Consider the following 20,975-nt stretch of genomic DNA (forward strand, 5'->3'; position numbering starts at 1 on the left):
CAGTGAGTAAGAGCATGCTATCCATGCACCCATGAGGTACATATAATTGTGAATTTATATTTAATGTATATTGAAATATATTTGTAAAGAAAAATACCTAATAAAGCAAATGGGTAAAAAGGGCAAAGCTTGGTATACGAACTTTAAGCATGACCAGAGCAACCAGTTGGAATCTATGTTGGTTAGGCAGAGTAATTCTCGGCAACCATGGGCAGAGAATGTGTCTGTTCCTGCCAGAGCACTGGAAGCCATGATTCTCCTAGGTTAGCAAATGGAGTTCTGCAATAAAAGGTGCCTCATGCTCTTGTACATTAAGTGCCAGGATGACAGGGACTGTGTTGTTCTTGTTCATCTCTGATTCCTAGCACCTGGTACACAGAGGCAGTTTACTATCAGGGACTGTGGGTCTTGACAGGGCAATGGCAGGTTACATGTACCTCATGGGTGCATGGATAGCATGCTCTTGCTGTGTGTGTGTTTGTGGGAAAAAAAATGGCCCAAAACAATATGTACCAAAGTACCTGTAGCAAGGGGGTCTAGGGGGAGTAAACTTCTGCTTTTTGTTTGTGTATTTCTATGTTTAATTTTTGTGGTAAGATTAATTTTGTAATTTTAAAGAGTCACTCAATCAAAGCACAAAGTGGCAGAGCAATAGCAACCAGGACATTTTGACAGCTCTGGTTCGTAAGGCGTATTTCTCTAAAGATAAGAGACTAATTCATGACATGTGACAAAAGCACTTATAAGTGATTAAGATTTAAAAACAAAACCCATACTACTGTTTTTTTTCAAAGATAACATCTTTCATTTGATAAAAATATGTATTATATTATATAACCTTATAATAAGGTTACAGTGAATGCATGTTTTCTAGAAGAATTCACCAAATGTGGAATTTAAGAGTACCCTGTTATGTCAACTTTTTTTGACACTTTTTCTCTAGATTTCTACTCCTGTACCCAGTATGATATAGTGAGAGAAAATGAAACAAAACAAATGTAGAGATCTAACTTTGGTTTCTAGCTAGGTAACATTTGTCTTCTCTAAGGGTTTTCTCCTTTGTAAAAAAGAAAGGGGCCAGTCTGAAGGGTTTCTGAGGCTCCTTCCAGATGTATTATGTGACTCCCTGATTATCAATAAAATGGTGGTAGGGGGAGAAGAAAACCTTACTTTATAGCTTTGTCCAGAGCATGGGGTAAAAGATGCTAACTCCCAGTCTTGGGTTTTCTCCCTGTTTCCTTTCCCTTTCTCCAAAATTTATGAAGCCGACTTGGGAAGGCTCTTATTCCAGTCCTGTCTCTGATCTGGCACCCCTACCCTGCCCCTTCTATTTTCTGAGACATCTGCTTCTCAGTCCAGAATAACCTACTACCTAAGCAGAAAAACTTTCCATTAGGGCTCACCTGAGTGTCCATTTAGCTTCCGTGACATGAGCATGTCCTCTGTGATATAGATGCACATGTCCGGGCTAACTTCCAGAGAGTCTTCATTCATCTGCTCCAGGTCTCTGGGGTCATCGACCAACATCTCTATTTCTGACACAGAAGAGGGAAAATACATTTAGTGACATGAAGGGAAATGACCACCATAATTATAGCCACACTGTGAAGAAAACTATTTCATAGTCACACTAATTTGCTAATGAGAATCTACAATGGGAAACTCTAGGGACAATTCTCAGTATTCTTTAGTCTTTTTCATGAGATCGCCGTCTTATCTACATGTCTCCTAATGCCACAATTTGAATGTCAATTATTCTGCACTCGTTAAGAAAGGTAAAAAGTTGTACTACCACGCTGTGAGGACAAAGGACAAACTGAGGCTGATGAGCTCTTCTGCCCACTGCCAAAGCAGAATGCTGACAGAGATAGAACGAGTTCATCACAAAGCTTCCCACTTCCCCTAACTGCTGACTCTCAGGGCAGTTAATGACTTAATTTGAGATCCACATGGATTCTATGGTAACCAAACAAATGTTCTGCACTTTTCCTTAATGAAGTCAGTATCTTTTACCCAAACCTGAATGCTATAGTACCTATTTGAGACAGAAAAATAACAAGAAAGAGGTACACAAATGCTAAGTTTGGCCAATAGAAGCTGTAAGTCTGGTTGTATCTCCCAAACACAGAGTTAAGGAGCCAGGCATATATATTTCTATATATAGCCAGGTATCTGTATTTTCTATATCACTTACTAGTTAGCCAAATGGCCTGTGTTCAATTTTTTCCCCTGAAAAAGTTTAAGACATTTCTGTCACTATCATTACATCTGTTGTCCTCACCAATGCCTGAATCAGAAATGCAGAAATGAGGGCTACAGGACTAACCTCTTCATATAAACCACTAGGACAGAATCCACAAACACCCAACCCTGTGTCAGCAAAGAATCATGACTAGAGGGATGCCTTGTTCATAAACACTAGCAACTCAACTAAGTCACTGGGAAAGATGATAGATACCTCTTCTTCTCTATTATTGCTTCTTAGTTGCTCCCCAGACATAATTTCTACAGAACTAATAATAGGAAAAAAAAAGGAAGAAAAAGAAGAGAGCCAGTGACCATGGGTCAGTGCTACTGGCTCAGAGGGCCATGTTCAGTAGGTTACCGTCGTCTTGTGAATCCTCTTCTAGTCGGTCCTTGCCGCTGCTCTCCACCCCTGAAGTGTGGGAGCTGCTGTGGCTGGTCATTGAGCTGCAGGTTTTCAGCTTGCGGTGGATGGCACTGCCAGAGTAGCTGTCCTCCGGCCCTGCGTCCCGGGGCTTCGTGTCTGCCTCAATGCCTGAGGTGTGGGAACTGCTGTGGCTGGCGGTGGAGTGACGAGACAGGCGTTTGTGTTTTATGCTCCCTGCGCTGCTCCCACTGGCCCGAGACCGCTTTTCCAGCTGGTCCATGTCGAGGTCCAGGTTGTCGCTAATGTAAGACTCCCGGTACTGTTTCTTTTCTGTGTGGTGAGGAACACAGTTCGTCATTATATTCAACCAAGAAGGAACATTGGTTGGCTCAAGTGAGTTATTAGGTCAAAAAAGAGTACAATTTCACACTCAGAATCTAATGAGTAGACTGTGATAATTCTGATAGGAACTCAATTTAAGAAGACTGCAAAATGAATAAAAACCAGTAAATAGATTAAAGTGGGGGTATTCAAACTACTCAAAAGAGTTTTGAAGCTTCAAACACTATAGAAAAGAGAAAGTGTAGTTGGCCGACCATTTCTGGTCCATACTGAAATAAGTTCAGTAATTGAGGATAGTATTCAGTAACTTTTAGAAAAATCTTTTTAGATATTGCCGTAAGAACCACTAATGTGATTTTGTATTTCACAGAAGTATCAGTCCACAGTGGATTAGAAATTTTAAAAATCTGGTCCTTCCCCACAGATAATTTTAGAAACACTGCTGCAGAAGACTGTTTAGTTAGTATAATTAGGCTGATTGCTATTCATTTTACTTGTTCAGTTTGGTCCACTGTTACCTTAGCACCAATTGTTAAATACAATTTAAAGAAAAATATTATGAGAATTTCTTTCAAGGAATTCTAAAATTTAAGTTTCATTTATTGTTTTTCTCCATTTAGGCTGCATTTAGTGAGGTTTTATCATCTATTTATTAAACATAGTAATTACCCCTGGTTTAATAGTTTATACCCATGTGGCCTCTGGTAAAACTGTCCTTTAACATGTCAGTGCTGTTTTGTTCTTTAATACAGTCAGTCACAATATTGGAAATATTTTTTATCAAATGCTGAACTAACCACTACTTTAAGGCATAAAGTCACAACTGAGTTTTAGGTGTACAATATGACAAAAAATATTTTTGTGTTTCAGGTCAGAGTTTTTAAAAGGAAAAATAGTTTGGCTTCCTTGTAGGTTTAATACTGATGAGAAATAACACAGTAGAATAATGTTAAAAATGGAGCATGCATTTGGGGAATGTTAAGTTGATATTATTTCAGAAACTGCTAACTAGCAGACTAATTGGGTTCTCAGGGGCCTGTTAATGGATTTAATTGTCTTGTTTTTTGTTTAAGTGAAAATACTTGCATTCCTGATGTCTGACTCCAGCTCTGAAGTATAATCACCTCAGGCTCTCCAGGGAGGGAATGAACATAAGCAGAAAAAGATATACTTTCCAGAATTCAAAATGCAGAAATGATTGGAGAAGGCTATGTGTACAGTTCTGGGGTCCAGTCCATTCACATCAATTCTAAGAAACAGGACTTAAACAAAGGCAGTTTGGGCAGCCACATAGAAAGTAGACTGGAATCAGACCTCAGAGCCCAACACACACATCATTGAGATAAGAGAGCATCCATCTACAACTTATCTGTCAGGGCTAGACGGGGTTCTAATGATTCCTATTTTTTTAAGGCAACAGGGATTGAAATGCAGATGGAGAACTAAAGGAGACTGCAAAATTCTCATGCAATTTCTATTCCTGTGGTTTCAAAATGAGAGCCTTGTCACACTTGGAAGGATGGAAAAGTGAAGAGAAAAAGTTAAAAAAAGTTCTTTAGGATGTTGGAGTCTTAAGACAACTGGGAACTGTGAATCTAGTAATTTAAAAGTTTTTCTACCTCTTTACAAATAGGACATTTACTCCCAACTTTCCAATAAGTTTGGAGCCAATTTTAGTTACTTATACTCACTAGTATACTCCCCTGAAGACAAGCACTTGCCAGTGCTTTCTACCTAATAGGAGCCTAGCATAAATCTACTTGCTATCAATGTGTCAGTGCAGCCTTGGTGTTCCAAGTGGCTGGTTTCTGTTACCTTCCTAGTGCTGGTATCACTTAGACCCTTTGCAAACATTTAAGAAGCTTCACACCACTCAGTTACAAACTGAGGGAAACATTTAAATCATTCTGAAATGTTTTCTAAGAAAAGCAAAATGAATCCTCTCATCCTCCTAGGAATCGCTAGCATCAATAGCATAGAGCAACATATGGGTGTTCTTTCACACAACTTTGGAATATAATGCAGCGTGACCTCTTAACATATGATATAAATTATCATTATAAAAATTTAAACTTTTTTATTTAAAAAACTTTTTTTAATGATAAAAGCATTTTTCCCCCTTCTTTCTAAATCCTATGGAAGAATTACTGTGATAATATTCTACTATAAAGTGCTAAAATAGTGTTTCACACAGGATGACTCTAAAATTTAACAAAGAAAAATATAGACTTTTTATGTGGGGTGAGGTAAACTGGATTCAGGCCAAGGCTGGCCTAGAGAAACTTAGTTTCAAGCTTTTTACAGACCCGGAGGGGTCTCTAAGTAGAAGAAACTAAGCATGTTTTCTCTGGGGAAAATAAAAAGACATCCCCCCCAAAGTCTATCAACTTAGCCCCATAAAAGATCCAATTTACACTTTATCACTCTTTTATTGCCCTACTCATATAACCCCAAATATACTTGATACTATCCTTGGTAATGGACATTCTTTTTCATTCTACCTTAGAAACTTATAGATTTTATAGGAGATTCATTACTTCTTTCAGGCTCTCAAGGACTCTCCTTAAATTCACCTACACAAAAATTTACTAAAATGCTGCTGGTAGAGGGCAGATAGAATAAATGAACTTCTCAAACAACGAAGAGGGACATTTAGGAATGAGACCAACTTGACAAGTGATGGTCTCTGCACCTAACTAAATCACCTATTCTCACAAGTTTCCTCAGTGCTTCTGTCCTATCTGAATTCCTCTTAATATTCATGTCAGCATCTGAGAGATGTATTTGTTATACTGATGAGTCACTGTGGTGAAGAACTGGCATGCTGACAGCAGAGAAAGCCAGTACACCTGACAGTTACACCAATTTTCTCCAAAGACAAACGCAGTCTGGTGGTAGACAGTGGGAAATGATTCATGTTCTGACTGCTACTTAATTACAATGGCATCTCCAAACTGGGTCTCATTTAGATAGACATAGTTTTTGAGAGAAATCAGTCAGATGTGCAAACCTCTATATGGTTTTTTGTCTTTAAGAAAGGACAGGTATTCATCTTGTTTCTGTAAGAAAAGTGAGGTCTGAGAAGTCAAAATTTGTTTTAGACATGGACCTATGATATGAATCTATAGCCTAATGTTCATCCAAATATCCTAAATTTAATCTAACTGAATTAACAAAAATCACTTCAACACGAATTTACAAAAGAAATTAAAGACGTTAGAAAATAAACAAATATACAAAATAGCATTTTGGGGGATTAGAAGTTGGAGTGTGTTAAAGGGAGAAACCCAGGATACCATAAATCAAGATGAATGGATAACCATTCAGTTATATTGTAAAGTTGAAGTCAATTGCTGGAGGCCCCTCCCTGCCTTCCTCTTCCTTCCTGTGCCTTGTCCTCCCCCTTTCAGGGCCCAAGCCTCTGGAGCTCCAGATGGACTGCTCTCTATTCTGACTGTGTCTCAGCAAAGCCCCCACAGGACTGGATGGTGAAATTCTCCAATAAAAATTTCTCTCTTCTTTCACTGTCATTCTTGCTGAGCCAGACTTCCGGGTTTCCTAGTAGTCAGTAAGAGGGATTGGAGATATTTCTGTGATCCACCTTTACTGTCACTCCAATCTATGGAATAATCACTTTAGAAGGAATTCTGCCTGTGGATAATAGCACCAAAGTGGATCAGTGTATAATCAGAGCTCTGAGATGCAAACAAACCTTGCATGGTAAACAAACTTTAATGTGGCAGCTTTTTGCAGGGAGTTTCAGGCCAAAGCACGAGGATACTTTTAAAGAGACTGTACTCAGGAATAGCTAAATGACAGGGATAATCTCAGGTATTTTAGATAGGTGCTACTCTTGGTGGGAGTCAAGGCCATTCCTTGTCTTCTGGGACAGTGCTGAGATATAAATAGGATTGCTGCGCTGAATGTGGAGAGACCCAGTCCCAAATCCCACACTTCAGCAGGAGTCTAAAGCCCCTGTTCATGGCAGCTGTAGAGTAAGGGGCCACAGGTGGCAAAGAGCCGGCTTTTTTGCTTTTCCACCCAAGACCCTGCAATACCTTCGTTTTCCTCCAGCTTCCGGATGTGGCGCAGGACAGGCTGCAGATTCATGTAGAGGCGGTGGCTGTTGCTCAGGAGTTGCAGGAGGTGTCTGGAGCGTGTGGGGCACCCCGTGTAGTATATGAGCTTCCTGGCTGAGGGCAAGCCATCTGGCAAAATCTCAAATTTTTTGCCCTGAGGTGGGAAATCATGAATCAGATTTGGGAGAAAAGTCTCTGATTTGCCAAGGTTCCCTTCATTTTGTTTACTTGAGAAAAACTACTGATTCAGAAATAGATATTATAAAGCTCCATTCAAGATTTTCTCAGTGGTAAATTATTGTTTCCCTTTCAAAAATGTCACAGGACAGAGAAGACTGCCAAAAATTCAGGAACTGTCCAGCCAGGGTCTGCTGGCAAACACTGCTGTGTATGACTGACGAGTGTCTTTGGTTTCTCTGGCCAGTCAGGCTATTTACATAATGGAGAAGAGAAGGGACCATCATGAAAGCCCCTTCAAATGCAATCCCAGCATCCTGACTCAGCAAACAAGATGGCCAAGCCCAGGAGTGTAATGCATCCATGTATATGTTAAATGCCTAATATGTACCAAATACTGTGCTAGGCATTGAGAAAGTAACAGTAGATAGGACAGACAAGGTCTTTACCCTCATGAAGATACATTCTGGTGCGAGAGATGGCAAATAAACAAGTAAAATAATTATAGTTTCTGATAAATTCTGGGAAGGAAATAAAGGAGGAGTTATGATAGTGAACAATACAGGATACCTATTTAGGGTTTAGAAAAAAATGGAAAACTTCTCTAGCTGGATGAAAGAGGGAGCTGAAGTTAGACAGACAGTTGGAAGGATGAGACAGGAAAGAGAAAGAAGAGATTTAAGTATGAGCATCTATCAACAAAGATATAAGGAATATCATTCTTTAAGTCTGGGACCATTAACATGAAGTACTAAGTTAAGAGTGAGAGTTTGGCAAAGTTCCTGACAGTGATGGAAGATTACTAATTCCTCTAACTTTCCTAATAACGCATAGGGAAGCAGGACTACAAAAAAGAATATTCCAGGTACAATGATTCTAAGCCAGAGAGAGAGAGAGCAAAGACTTATTCTAACTACACACTTAAACTCGGTACAGAGTGATATGGGATGGAATTTTTCACTTCGGGAACTTTTCATTTTAAAGGTACCACAGTGGCCCCAGTGCTAGAATGGTGATAACTGACAAGGAGCACTAAGCAGTATTAACTCAATCTTCACAATAAGTCTATGGGGGTGGGGACAATTCACCCACATTTTGGAAAGAAAAAACCAAGGCACAAAGAGGTTAAGTAACTTGATCAAGGTCACACAGCTAGGCAGGGCCAGGCTGGCTACGCGATCATCTGGGAAGCTGTAAAGATAGAGAAGAGATTCCTGATCTCTAACCCACACCCACTGAAGTAAAAATCTCTTTGGGGATGTGGATGAGGCCCAGAAATCTTTATCTTATGGACCTCAGATGAGACTGACACACAACTACATTCAGGAACCAGAGTCCAGGACCCTTAAAACATTCAATTTCATTAATGCATTTTATTACTACTTAGTTTGGGACATGAAAGAGGTAAGTGGGGAATAATTTTCTCATTTTCAAGCAGCTCAGATCCTTTCACAAAGAGCTTGAACAAGAGAGAGACAATGAGGAGGTGGTAGGTGGGGCCCCATTTAATGTATGACTAAAGTGAAATCAGATTGAACTGTGCCCAAGCAATTAAACTAATATAAAGTTAGGAACAGGTTTTGACTCAGGGCAGTGGAGAGTCAGTGCCCAAATGCTATTTGGCAATACAGCCCTTTATCTATATAGGTCACCTTTCTCATGGGAGAGAAGCGCACGTGTAAAAGTCCTTATCTTTCTCCTTTCTTTGTGTATTTTTTTCTAATAATTTCTGAACAAAGAAAAATTATGGATTTTTAATAACCACTAGATACACATCGCTAACTGTAATTCTTTGAGTCCTATCAAAAAAATGGATATAGCAGGCCAAGTAGAGAAACAGTTGGCGAAAATCATGAGTCTACTCTAACAAGAAAAACAGTATACCATTCTCAATATTCTAAAAATATATATATTTTTCCTGTTATATTGATAGACCTTCGTACATAATGATGAATTTCAAAGAGTCAGATAAAATAAAAACATTTCTTATATCACTCTTCATTCTTTCTTCAAATGAAGCAACTTCTGGAAGAACTGCCAATCCCCTCACTAAGAGTAATTTACCCAATGATCATAGCTTTTTGTTTTCTAATCCCTCTGCTGTAGGCTTTTTAAAAAAATTCAGTTTGATAAACTTATTTTATACTTTTCCCTTTATATTTCTTGCAACTAGAATAATTTAGGGGTAATATGGTAGGGACCGGAAACACAAATAAAAATTAGTAATTTGATGTAAGATACTTAAATTTTAAGTTCACTACTGATGATTAGCAAGCATTAAAGCATAGGCATAAGAGTATAAGAAAACTATCTTCATCATCAACCTTTTAAAAATACTGACTTTTGTACTTGGGGCAGTATTGTGTTAAAAAACAAAACACAAAAAGAAACAACAGTTCACAGAAACAAACAACTGACTAATTTTTTAGTAAGTTATTTTAAACTTACCACGAACACCAACTTTCCAACATTTGTCCAGGGGAAATCATAAAGTAACTGTTTCTCCTCATCTAAATTCTGTGGAAAGAATTATAGTGCATAGAGAGTTACTGAGAAACTGACAGACACTCTAAAATGGCTCTAACTTCTCTCCCAGAAAACTAAAATGTGGTAATTAAAATGTGAAAGAGGTCCTCAGCTCTCTTTGGAGATGTGCAGACAGTAATTAAAAAATTAATGAAACAATTCTATAGCTTTTGATTCCTGAGTGACTGCATTAACTGGCCCTTTCAAGGTAATCTATTCCCTTCTGGCTTATCATTAAATTTAAATAAAAAGTCCAAAAGACTCAGGCATTCAAGAGATGAGATAAGGCACTCAGGCTTTTTTAACTGAATTATTTTGCCTACATCGAAGATAAGGCACCCTTATATTCTCCTAAATCTCATAAAAAAAGGGATTCTCTCATCCATTGATTGTAGATAACATCACCCCACCTGCAAAAGGGTGACAGTTACTCCTCATTCAAGGGACAAGCCTTATCAGAAAAGTGTAATGGAAATTAAAACCTCTGGTCAGGCACTGCATTAAAATGTCATTTTTCTTTACACAGTTATACATACTCCAGAGGATAAAAGAGAATATTTAAAATCAATTGACACCCAAAGAAAAATGTTTGGATAGTAATGATCTGTTAGTGATGAACCTGAGCCAATCTTTGGCTTGTTTTCTTTTCTAGAGGACTTACCACTGTTAAGGTTTAAACTCCATCACTTCATCTATCCTACAGTATCTGGGCTGGACAAATTGGAAGTAATGATCCATCGATGGCTGGAAATGGACTGATGAACCTATCACCGGACCACACAGGCCCACTACCAATGTAAGACAGTGGATGCCATCTACACTTATTTCTCATTTACTAACCTGAAAAATCTGTATTCCCCTCATGGTCAATCCAAGGGTCAGAGAAGCTTCAATTTCCCTTTTGTCCTGTAGGAATAAAATTGTATGAAAAAGTATATCATTCTTCAACTTAGAACCAAAGAAAAAAAACAGAAAGAGAAATATCAGGTCTGGAAAGTTTTTGACTTAACTTTGTCTTTATGCATCCCTAGTCTTCTATGAGCTTAAAAATAATAATGAACACATATTAAACCAATAATGGGATTTCCTATTCTCTAAATCCCTGAGATTGCAAAGCACCAGTGTTTTCACTATATTATATACACTTTCATATCAATCACACATACTTAGGTGACTGAACACTCCAGTAAACAAGACAATTTTTGCAGCTCTTGTATTTTTTTACCTTCCATCTTATGCCTAACCTTTTCTCAGATGTCAGCATCCTGAATCTAATATCATAGTTACCTTCTGAGATACACTAAAATTTTATACTTCAAAAAAGTAAATCTAGCTCTGAAACCAAATTTAGAAGCAAGCCTAAGTATTTAAGGCTCTTTCATGAGGATAGATAATAAAGTTGTAAAAGCTTTATATTCAGTTAGTTTTGAAAGAAAATATTTTTTTAAGAAGTTCAGTTATCACTTATCAATATGATATACACTCTACCAGCTAAACCATTAACTTTTTTTTTTGGTGAATGTTTTGTATTTTATTTATTTATTTATTTATTTATTTTTATTAAGGTATTATTGATATACATTCTTATGAAGGTTTCACATGAAAAAATAATGTGGTTACTACATTTACCCATATTATCAAGTCCCCACCCATACCCCATTGCAGTCACTGGCCATAATGTAGTAAGATGCCACAGATTCATTATTTGCCTTCTCTGTGCTACAGTCTTCCCCAAGACCCCTCACACCATGTGTACTAAACGTAACAACCCTCAATACCCTTCTCCCTCCCTCCCCACCCACTCTCCCACACCCTTCCCCTTTGGTAACTGCTGGGCTCTTCTAAACCATTAACTTTGAAAAATAAACTATACAAGCATAGGAAAAAATTCCTGAAATGCACTCTGAATTTTGAATGCACTCTGAAATTTTGCCACCTCTTTTAAGTACTCACCTGTACTAAGTGTATATAAGGTATGAAGTTCAAAATAAAAGATAAATTACTAAGTAACTGAAATATTTTTATTATGAGATTTCTCAGTAAAATTATAAATGAGTATGTACAGATCTTTTATTATGTTCAGTGCCAGTGTTCCCATGAACGTGGTAGTATTTTTAGAAAATGCATCCTCACCTGTTATAGTAAAGAGAAGACATAGCCTATTTTCATTACTTTGGATGTTTTTTCCCAACTAATGTTTTTATATCAAGAAAGCACATATAATATAGGTTTAATAGGAGAAACCAATTCATCACAATGAGTTTAGGTCAATTTCCCCTTCAAGATTGTTCTGATTGCTTCCTGAAATAAGACTGGGCTCATAAAAATGCTACTTGTGCATGTATGGGGTATATACTACTGGAAAAGGGGCACAGAAGTGTTTCGTTTTAGAATGTTTCCTGTCCTCTGTCTACCTTATTTCCACTTTATATGCAAGCCTTAAATGAAGCAACTTTAATTGTTTCCACTTAATTTCTCCAAAGAATGAACTGTGCCCATGAGGTAATATCTATCTCCCTACTTCATCCGGTTACATTATTAATAATTATTTTGTTTAAAACAGACAAGAGAGACATTTTCTATCCCATGTAGAAGTACCACACTTTAAGCAAATTTGAAAGATTAATTTTTACACAAAAGATACACTGGGAATATCTACTTCACTACAGGATTCTTAATAGGAACCTTTATAATATTAAGCTTCCCTATCAAATAAGAAGCAGTTAATATTTATTGAGCACTCATTAATATGTTAGGTACTGATTCAGATTCATTATCTCATAGAATCTTCCCAACCTGTGAAATGCATAGAACCATTCCCACTTAATAGGTGGCCCAGGATTATAGTTATATTTGCCTAGGATCCCAGTAATAATGAGTGGGGATGTAGGATTTCTAACTGATACCAGATTCTAAAACCACACCCTTTCACATATTTTTATCATTTTAAATATCTATCATTTTAAAATGTAAACTGATTGTCAAAATTTCATTTATTTCTATCTTCTCATATAAATTGAAGTGTCACAAATGAAATCTCAAGGAAAAAATAACAACTTGGTCTTTTAGGAATTTAGCCAGAGAGATCTCATGAAACTCAATTATGCCTTTAAAGAAGATAGGGCATTAATAATGCGTCTCTTGGGCATGGCCTATCATTATGTTTTCTGAAACAGCTAGGAAGATTATACAGCAATATATCCAAACTATTCTCAATGGAAGTCTAGTCTTCAGCAAACCTCAGAGGGAGGCATGTTACCATCCCACTTAACTATGGTGAAACTGAAGCACAGAGAGGTTAAGTAACTTGTCTAAGGTCACATAGTAAGAGGTGAAGTTGGGATTCAATCCCAGGAAGTTAGGCCCAACAGACCATACCCTGAACCACTTCATCCTTTTTGGTTTTGAGAATATACCTTTGCATACTTACATAGGAGTTCAGGAGTTTTTGCCAAGGAAGTGACACTTGTAAATAGGGTGAGGAGAGGAAGGAAGAGGGGAAGAGAACGCATAAAATGATAAGTAGTGGTATATTTGGTTCACTGCAGAGCCTGGCCCCAACTGTTATTTGGGTGTGTGACCTCTGAGCCGGGATGGAAAAATGAGGCAAGGATATACAGAACACAAAAGACAGTAACAAACTTCAGAGACTGAGGGAACCACAGAGTTCAGTGACTCAAGCATGCTGGTTTTGTTGTCAAATAGACCTGAATCCTGGCTTTTCCACCTACTAGTTATATGGCCTATGGTCTGTTTCTTCATCTATAAAATGAAGATTACAGTTCCTATCTTACAGACTTGTGAGGATTTTTTAAAAAGGATAATAAATATAAAGTGTTCCCCCCAATAAACACAATATTCAATAAACATCAGCTGTTGTGGTGGTGGTTTTGTCATTAATGGATACAGTGCAGATATGGCTTCACTTGGAGGATTTTAAAAGTTACTGATCAAACAAGTTGCAAATGTTACTCCCCAAAGCAAAAATGCAGATTTGGGAAGGAGAAAAATAACTATTTCATAGTCACTGAAAACCACATTCACAATTTGTAGCCATTTGTTACCTCAGTATCAGAAAGACTCCATCCTGTTTCCAGGCCTGAGGAAAAGCATCATTAACTCCAAGACTTTAATGATTTTGTTGTCAAATAGACCTGAATCCTGGCTTTTCCACCTACTAGTTGTACGGCCTATGGTCTGTTTCTTCATCTATAAAATGAAGATTACAGTTCCTATCTTACAGACTTGTGAGGATTTTTTAAAAAGGATAATAAGTATAAAGTGTTCCCCCCAATAAACAAACATCAGGTCACATGAAAATCTTTTAAAAAGCCCATTAAAATTGAAATCACAACTTGAAATAAAAGCTTCTTCTGATCAAGAAGTTTTCTTTTTCTTAGAAATACAGACTTAACTGCAGTTTTGTACCTTATACAATCTGTAGTAGTGAACAGCGACATCATCCAGTCGGACGGCCTCTCTGATATATTTAAGATGAGCCTCGGAAGCCGTCAGTGCAAACTGATCTTTGTGCATGTTTGGAATGTGCTTTAGGATGTAGTCCTTCCCTCTCTTGGAAACAACCTGTTGGATTACAATTGGTGTTCAATGCAACATTTGTTAGAGGGAAGTGTTACCTTCACTCCCAAAATGATGAAACAGGACCTAAAGCAGGTTACATAAATTGGCTGATTTCCACGAGGAATTTCCCACTTTTATTCTGTTTTCACCATCTGTTATGTTACTATGCTGAATCAGCTAATACCAGAGGCAACAAAGTCAATTTAGCTGTGGTAATACATATCCAAGAAGAAAAATCATAGGAAATGGGAAAAATATGTTCTCTTGGCTTTAAACTCAACAAGAAAAAAAATGCAAACTTGCAAAGTTATGTACACATAACTGTTAATACTTGCAAAATTATTGGTACCATGAAATACATCTACTGTCTTCAGGTTCTGGATCCTACTTAACCCTCCTAAATTACAGCCATGGAGTGGTAGGTTCTAAATGTTAATCCAAAGGAGGCAGGGGGCTGGGAGGAAATCTCTAAAACACTTTTGGTTTCTGCATAGAGGCTGTTATGAACACTCTATTTGAATACTTAAGAGAAAACAATCTCATTCAAACATTCATTGCAGTTCACTGTGGCTTAGATTTTCATAATAGCCTGAGCTTTATAGATGTCAAAAATACATAGTCCAGCAGCTTCATGCTAAGAGAAAGGTGTTGATTAGTTAAAAGTCTTAGCTGAATTCCCAATGATTATAAAGTAGGGAAAGAATTATGCCAAGCAAGGAAAAAGTGGTGCTTAAAACCATAATATAAAATTAGAGAATTTTTAGTTTTAAAATGTTTTTATAGATATTGGCATTTTGTTTCTTCCTAATGAATTAGACATGATAAATTTCTAGTCAATTTTCAAATTTTCCTAAGAAATCAAGTTACAGATTTTCCTTTCTAGATTCCTTTTACATGGAGATCATCTTCAGTATCTGTCAACTGTTTTCAGGTCGAAGAAAATATTCTTTGTAACGCAATGACGTAGATGACTGTGGTGATACCAAGGGTTGAGAAAATTGGTATTTTGGCATTCTGGGTGCCATGGCACACTGGTTGGGAAGCTCTGCTTTAAATGATCAAGATTCAGTGAGTACCTGATGACAATGAGGTAATGTAAATATAGGCTACTTTTGGCCCAACAGACATTGATATGTAAAAGCTTGACACTTTTTGTGGTTTCTTTTCAACAACTGAGGCACTGTTAGTCAACAAAAACTTTTATCGAGCATCTCAATGTAAAGCGTTTTGTAAGTTTACACTTGTTCTTTAGAACATATTAAGAAACAATTTTCTGGAAGCAAAATATACACAGATTATTTGAAAGTAAGATGGAGAATATTTATGTCCAGGGTCTTACTGTGCCCAGAGGAGGGGCACTGGGGACCACGACAGTCTGTCCAACAGAACCACACCTGAGCTGCGCTTGGGAGGACAGACAGGAGGGAATTAGCCAGGTGAAATGGGGCTTCACAGGCTAAGGGAACTTCAGGAGGAAGGGCCTGAAGTGTGAAACACCACAGGAGGTGTGGAGACAGGAATTACTGGATGTTGCTAGAGCATAAAATTCAAGGTGCAGGACAACCAGATATGGTCCCTGGAAAGGCTGGCTGGGACCGTATCCTAGAAAGTTCCTTGGTCATGCCTGGGAATCTGGGTTTCACACTGCAGGTGACAAGGGAGCCCCTGAAGGTTTCAATCAGAAGCAAAATCAACTCATCTGCAAGCTGTGGAGTATAGAGTGAAGCAGGAATAAGCTCCACAGTGGTGCTGATGAGACCTGGAACCTGGGAGATGGGAGGAACAATGATGGCTAGAGGACATGATAAGCATTTAGGAAGTCAATGACCACAAAAACATATGAGAATCTTATTTCTTAAGCTGGGTGATAGGTATTCGAGTGAATTATGTTAGAGGATGTTCTCACTGACTGGATGGAGCAAGAGAAAGAAGGATGGTAAGAGACAGTTCTGATGACTTCAGTTTCTGGGTGACTGGGTGAATGGCAGTGCCACTAGCTGAGATTAGGAGTGCAGAAGTAGGAATACTTAGAATTGAAGTGGGAAGAAGATGAATTTGATTTGGACATTTTAAGTTTGAGGTGCATATGGATAAACAGTTCTTTCAGGGATTCATGGGAGAGAAACAGATTTGGGAGTTGCCAGCACACAGGTAGTTGTTAACAACATTCATTTGTCTGAGATTTCCCAGGACATGAGTGGTTAAGTGTCAAATGCAGCTGAGAAATTCAGAAGAAGTAAAAATGTCCACTTGATTGGCCATTTTAAAGGTCACTGATGACCTAGGGACAGCACATGAGTGAAGTGATGGGGAAAAAAGACAGATGGAAGTGGGTTAAGTAGATTATGTGAGAAGTGAAGGAACTAAAAAAATTCAAATATACATTACTTTTTCAAAAAACTTTCCTAAGAGGGGAAGGCAAGAGCAGGAGCTCTTCTTTCTTCCTCTTTTCCTCCCTGAGGATGGGACAGTGTGCCCCAAACATGTTTTATATGTTCTGACTCAAGAAAAGTGAGAGTAGAGGCTAAAGACGTAGAAGAGAGAGAAGTATGGCAGAGACTTGGAGGAAGGATGGGTACAGATATGGCCAGAGTTGGGCGGAGAAAGGACAGCTGAGACAGTTCATGCTGGAATAAGCTAAACTTGCTTGCTGAAGTAAGGGAGTGGTTCCTCTCCTGGTGTGGAAAAGATGGCAGTCAGAGCAAGCAGTTTACTTTGTTCCCTTAGCTTGGGAAAATCCGTGAATTATCCCATCTTTTGAAGAGTAATGATTTCTCCCTTCAAATGGGGAAAAAGCTGCCTCAAAATAAGTAAGAAGTCAAGGTCATGTTAATGCCAAAACAAGTCTGACAAATTCCAAGTTCCACCATATTCAGGATAGAGAGCAATCTTCCTCCGCATCATCTGTAAGCAGAGCAAGTTCATCAGGATATCACGTGTACCATACTCTCAAGTGTTTAATTTACATCTGGGCATCATGTAGGGTTTTACTGGTCACAAAACATCTGGGTCCTCATTTCTTGAAGCACCATGAGTAGCAGCACAATGAGCTAGAAATGTGCTAGAGAAAACACTTTAGAATTTGAAAACAGCGCTTACCCACGATGGGAAGTAAGCCTCTGGTTCAAAGTATTTTCCATAGTGCTTATTTCTTTTGAAGTTCCCAAGATCAGCCTGCAGGGCAAAGGCTGCCAGCAGGAAATAGGCCTCCTCTCGGAGCACACACTGAGAATGGAGAACTTGTTTTCTCAGGTGCCAGTAATAATAGTATCTTGCTGCTCTGTCACTAGGAAAATAAAAGAAAACAGAACTCACATTTTGATGGAACAACCCAATGGCATGTAAACAGAATCCAAATCCTGCTATCCATCTGATGACAAGAGCACTTCTGTTTCTGCACCCTCCTTCTCCCTCTCTCCCCACTCACTGAAAAAGGGGAGGCTGTAGTGAATACCTACTTGTTGCCTCACAGAGGATGAAGCAGGAGTCAGAACTCCAAGCAAGACTAACCAGACTACAAAAATAACATTTACAAAGGCCTATAACATTTGATTCATTCAGAGAATGGAAAAAAGATCTGAATCATTGCACTCCGATACAGTAAATATTTGATTGAACAGTATTAGAATAGATGTCTAGGCATTTGCTGTGTATTAATTTTGCTGCAAAAATGCTGCACACATGACACAAATAAGGACAAATCAGAAGGGACAGTCCTGGCTTTCATGTTTTGCTGGGTTTCTTTGTTTTGTTTTCCAACTGAGCACATTACAAATACTCTAGGCCCTTTTAAAAGCGTTTCCCTTTATATGTCCATCTAGAAAAATTTTTGTTTAACTATAAATAGTATTTTTTTCTCTCAGAATAAATGAACTGACAAAAGCTATCCTTCATTTTTTTTTTAAGTAGACGTTACTTTGTGGCTGTGTTTTTATAGGCACATGTTATGACAATCATGATACTCCTCAAAATGGAAATACTAATAGTGCACTCTTTACAATCTGTTGAGGTGAGAAATAAATACAGTTCCCACCGAATACACTAAGTAAGAAGTGCTGACTGGGGAAAACCTTGTTCAAGCTCCAAAAAATGTCACTGGCAAATACAATGATTTTATGATCAAAGTTAAAATGCAAGAAAAAAATGAGTGTGTGTTTTTATATTTTAAGAGCTTGTTTGCCTTCCTATTATTTTAGGCTGAGTGTCTACCTGAGATTCATAATTTAATAGTTAATGATAATACAGATATATGGATTTATTTTAACCAGGATCATGTTTAAGTATGAAGAGCGAAAAGCAAAGCATTTATATCATTTTTCTCCCCTTGGGACAGAGCACTTAATGTAATTAGCCTCTAAATAATATATTTTCCTTCTTTCCAGTGCATTCCATACTTGGTAGGTAAACTGAGTAAAAATTTTATATGAAATTGGGAATAACTAAAAAATTTCTCAGCCTCTTAAACAATTCCCTATGGGCTATATTTTTTACTTTTTAATTTGCATGTAGCAGTAATATAAGTATCAAGAGCAGATCTCACATATAACTCACTGGCCAAATTGTAACTTTGTCTCTTTTACTTGGGGTTTCTCAAAGTTTAAAAATAAATTAGTAAATCACAGAGTTCACTTTTCTTGTATTTTCTGTTAGCCAACAAAATCACCTCTGAAAGTTTTGCAGTCCTGAATCCACCTGTATACATGATAAACTGAGCTTCTGAAATGGTGAATTCTGAGTTTGTTTCATGAGCACAGTATTATTCATGCACCCCCCTCCAGAAAAATAATTAAATACCTCCCCTTACCAAATCGCATCTAAAATTCTCATAGAATAGTGTTACTGTGCATAATCTTAGCTTTAAAGCTACTGCTAAGACCAGAAGCAAGACCCCAAAGATGAAAAGAAAACTAGGCTATATAAACACCCATGCCTTTTTATAGGAGAGATTTCTTGCTGTTGCCCCCATTCCCCACCCTACCACCAGAAAAGAATCTTTTAATTAACTAATGAATATAACTTTAAACAATTTCTCCACTCTTCACAAAACTGTTCGTTTCTTCTCAAATGAAATAACTTTTTGATGACTGATTTGTTATTGAAAATGTGCAGTACAGAAAATGTGAGCCAGTGATATTAACAATTTTAGCAATAGTCTAAGATTATCATTCACTCATTCAGTAAATATTTGTTGAATGCCTACGGTACCTCTGTTTTAAGAACTAAGAATACATGAGTGTGCAAAAAGATTTTTTGAAAAATCCCTGCTCTTATGGAATTTATTTTTAGCAGGAAACAAAAATAAACATGGAACTTTATTTGGTATGTCAGAAGATGAATGCCACAGGTAAATGAAGGTTAATAATTTCTCCATGTCCTCATACCTGATCAATCTGCCATTTTCCACATAGTACTGCACGCGGAAGTGGATGATCATAGGAGGTCCGAATTGGTCAATACCCTAAGACAGAGACACACATAAAAACCAAGCTATTTTTAATTACTTCAAGAATGGGTTTCAAAAGCAGCAAAATACTATTATTTACAAGATACCTTTTAAACACTGAAAGGTTTTTATCTACTTTCAATGAGTGGGGACTAGCAATGGGTAGACATTGTCCCAAATGAATGCCAGGTTCATGCACAACCAGCAAGTTATAAAGGATCATCAATACATCTGACACTCGTTCACTGTAGTGCCCATGACAACATAAGGGAAGATAAAAATAAAAGTGCCAGTGGAAATTTCTAGCTGAGATCCAGCTCTTCTCCCAGCTCTGTCCCCTGTGGTGACCATTTGCTTGTTACAAATGTTCTCTTGTTTCGCTGACATTCCACATACTGAATTCTAATATGCTGTTTATTTATTTAGTCATTCATGTTCCTTACTTTGTACTTGGCTTTGAAGTAGACTTCCAGTTTATTCTAAGAACTCTTAAATACAAATTGGAGGATCTAGGATTAGAAACTGGGGATTTATTCCTGATTTACTGGAGTGATCCTGGAAACACTAGGTAAATTCCCTGTGAATGGGCCCTCCCCAACATTTAAAAGGAATTGGTGTTTACTAAATAAAGACACCAGGTACAATATGGTAACAAAGTATCTAAAGTAAGTATGTTAAATGTAGATTTAAAAATTACTAATAACTTCAGTTTTGACAGCTAACATAGCCACAGAAGAGGAACAAGTAGTTTTTTCATGCTTTTCATTTCAAAGCAGTATTTTAAGATTATAAAACGTTATTATTGAATGTTATTTAACCAGTTATCAGAAATCTATTGCTATATGCTATAGGCTATTAAAACTTCACTAATGTGACATGTTAGGACTTATTATTCATTTTCCTTTCCCAATCTAGGATATTTTTCTAATGTATAACACTAAAATAAACCTTTTAAAAAAACAAAATAATTTTGCTTATAAATGTAATCTCACCCAAGTGACTTCGTATTGTCGTACCTTGCTGGCCTCTTTCTTCCACTCTTTTGGACAATACTTATAAAGCTTTTGTGACAACTCCATGTATACATGTTCATTATCTGTATATTAAAAAAAGATATGATGATAAAGGATAGGTCTTTTAAAAAGAAAATAATATACAAAGAAATAGGTTTTTTAAAAAAGTCTCAAGATTTGTGAATGTACTCTGAATTTAAACA

General features: G+C 37.4%; 1 protein-coding gene across 8 annotated transcripts in view; it reads right to left on the minus strand.

Annotated features, from left to right (window-relative positions):
• FRMD6 (FERM domain containing 6) overlaps positions 1-20,975 on the minus strand; it is a 251,856-nt gene that overhangs the window by 6,814 nt on the left and 224,067 nt on the right. For 7 of the 8 annotated variants that reach the window (XM_057488469.1, XM_057488468.1, XM_036917802.2 and 4 more), the window contains 9 exons: positions 20,752-20,855; positions 19,698-19,774; positions 17,416-17,602; positions 14,164-14,319; positions 10,576-10,641; positions 9,658-9,726; positions 7,012-7,186; positions 2,606-2,941; positions 1,404-1,535 (listed from right to left, as the gene is read on the minus strand). In XM_057488469.1, the coding sequence (XP_057344452.1) occupies positions 1,404-1,535; positions 2,606-2,941; positions 7,012-7,186; positions 9,658-9,726; positions 10,576-10,641; positions 14,164-14,319; positions 17,416-17,602; positions 19,698-19,774; positions 20,752-20,855 (1,302 nt within the window). The remainder of the gene's footprint in view (positions 1-1,403; positions 1,536-2,605; positions 2,942-7,011; positions 7,187-9,657; positions 9,727-10,575; positions 10,642-14,163; positions 14,320-17,415; positions 17,603-19,697; positions 19,775-20,751; positions 20,856-20,975) is intronic. The other variant, XM_036917835.2, reaches the window with a different exon arrangement.

Source organism: Manis pentadactyla, chromosome 11 (genome assembly GCF_030020395.1).
Source record: "Manis pentadactyla isolate mManPen7 chromosome 11, mManPen7.hap1, whole genome shotgun sequence".
Taxonomy (NCBI): domain Eukaryota; kingdom Metazoa; phylum Chordata; class Mammalia; order Pholidota; family Manidae; genus Manis; species Manis pentadactyla.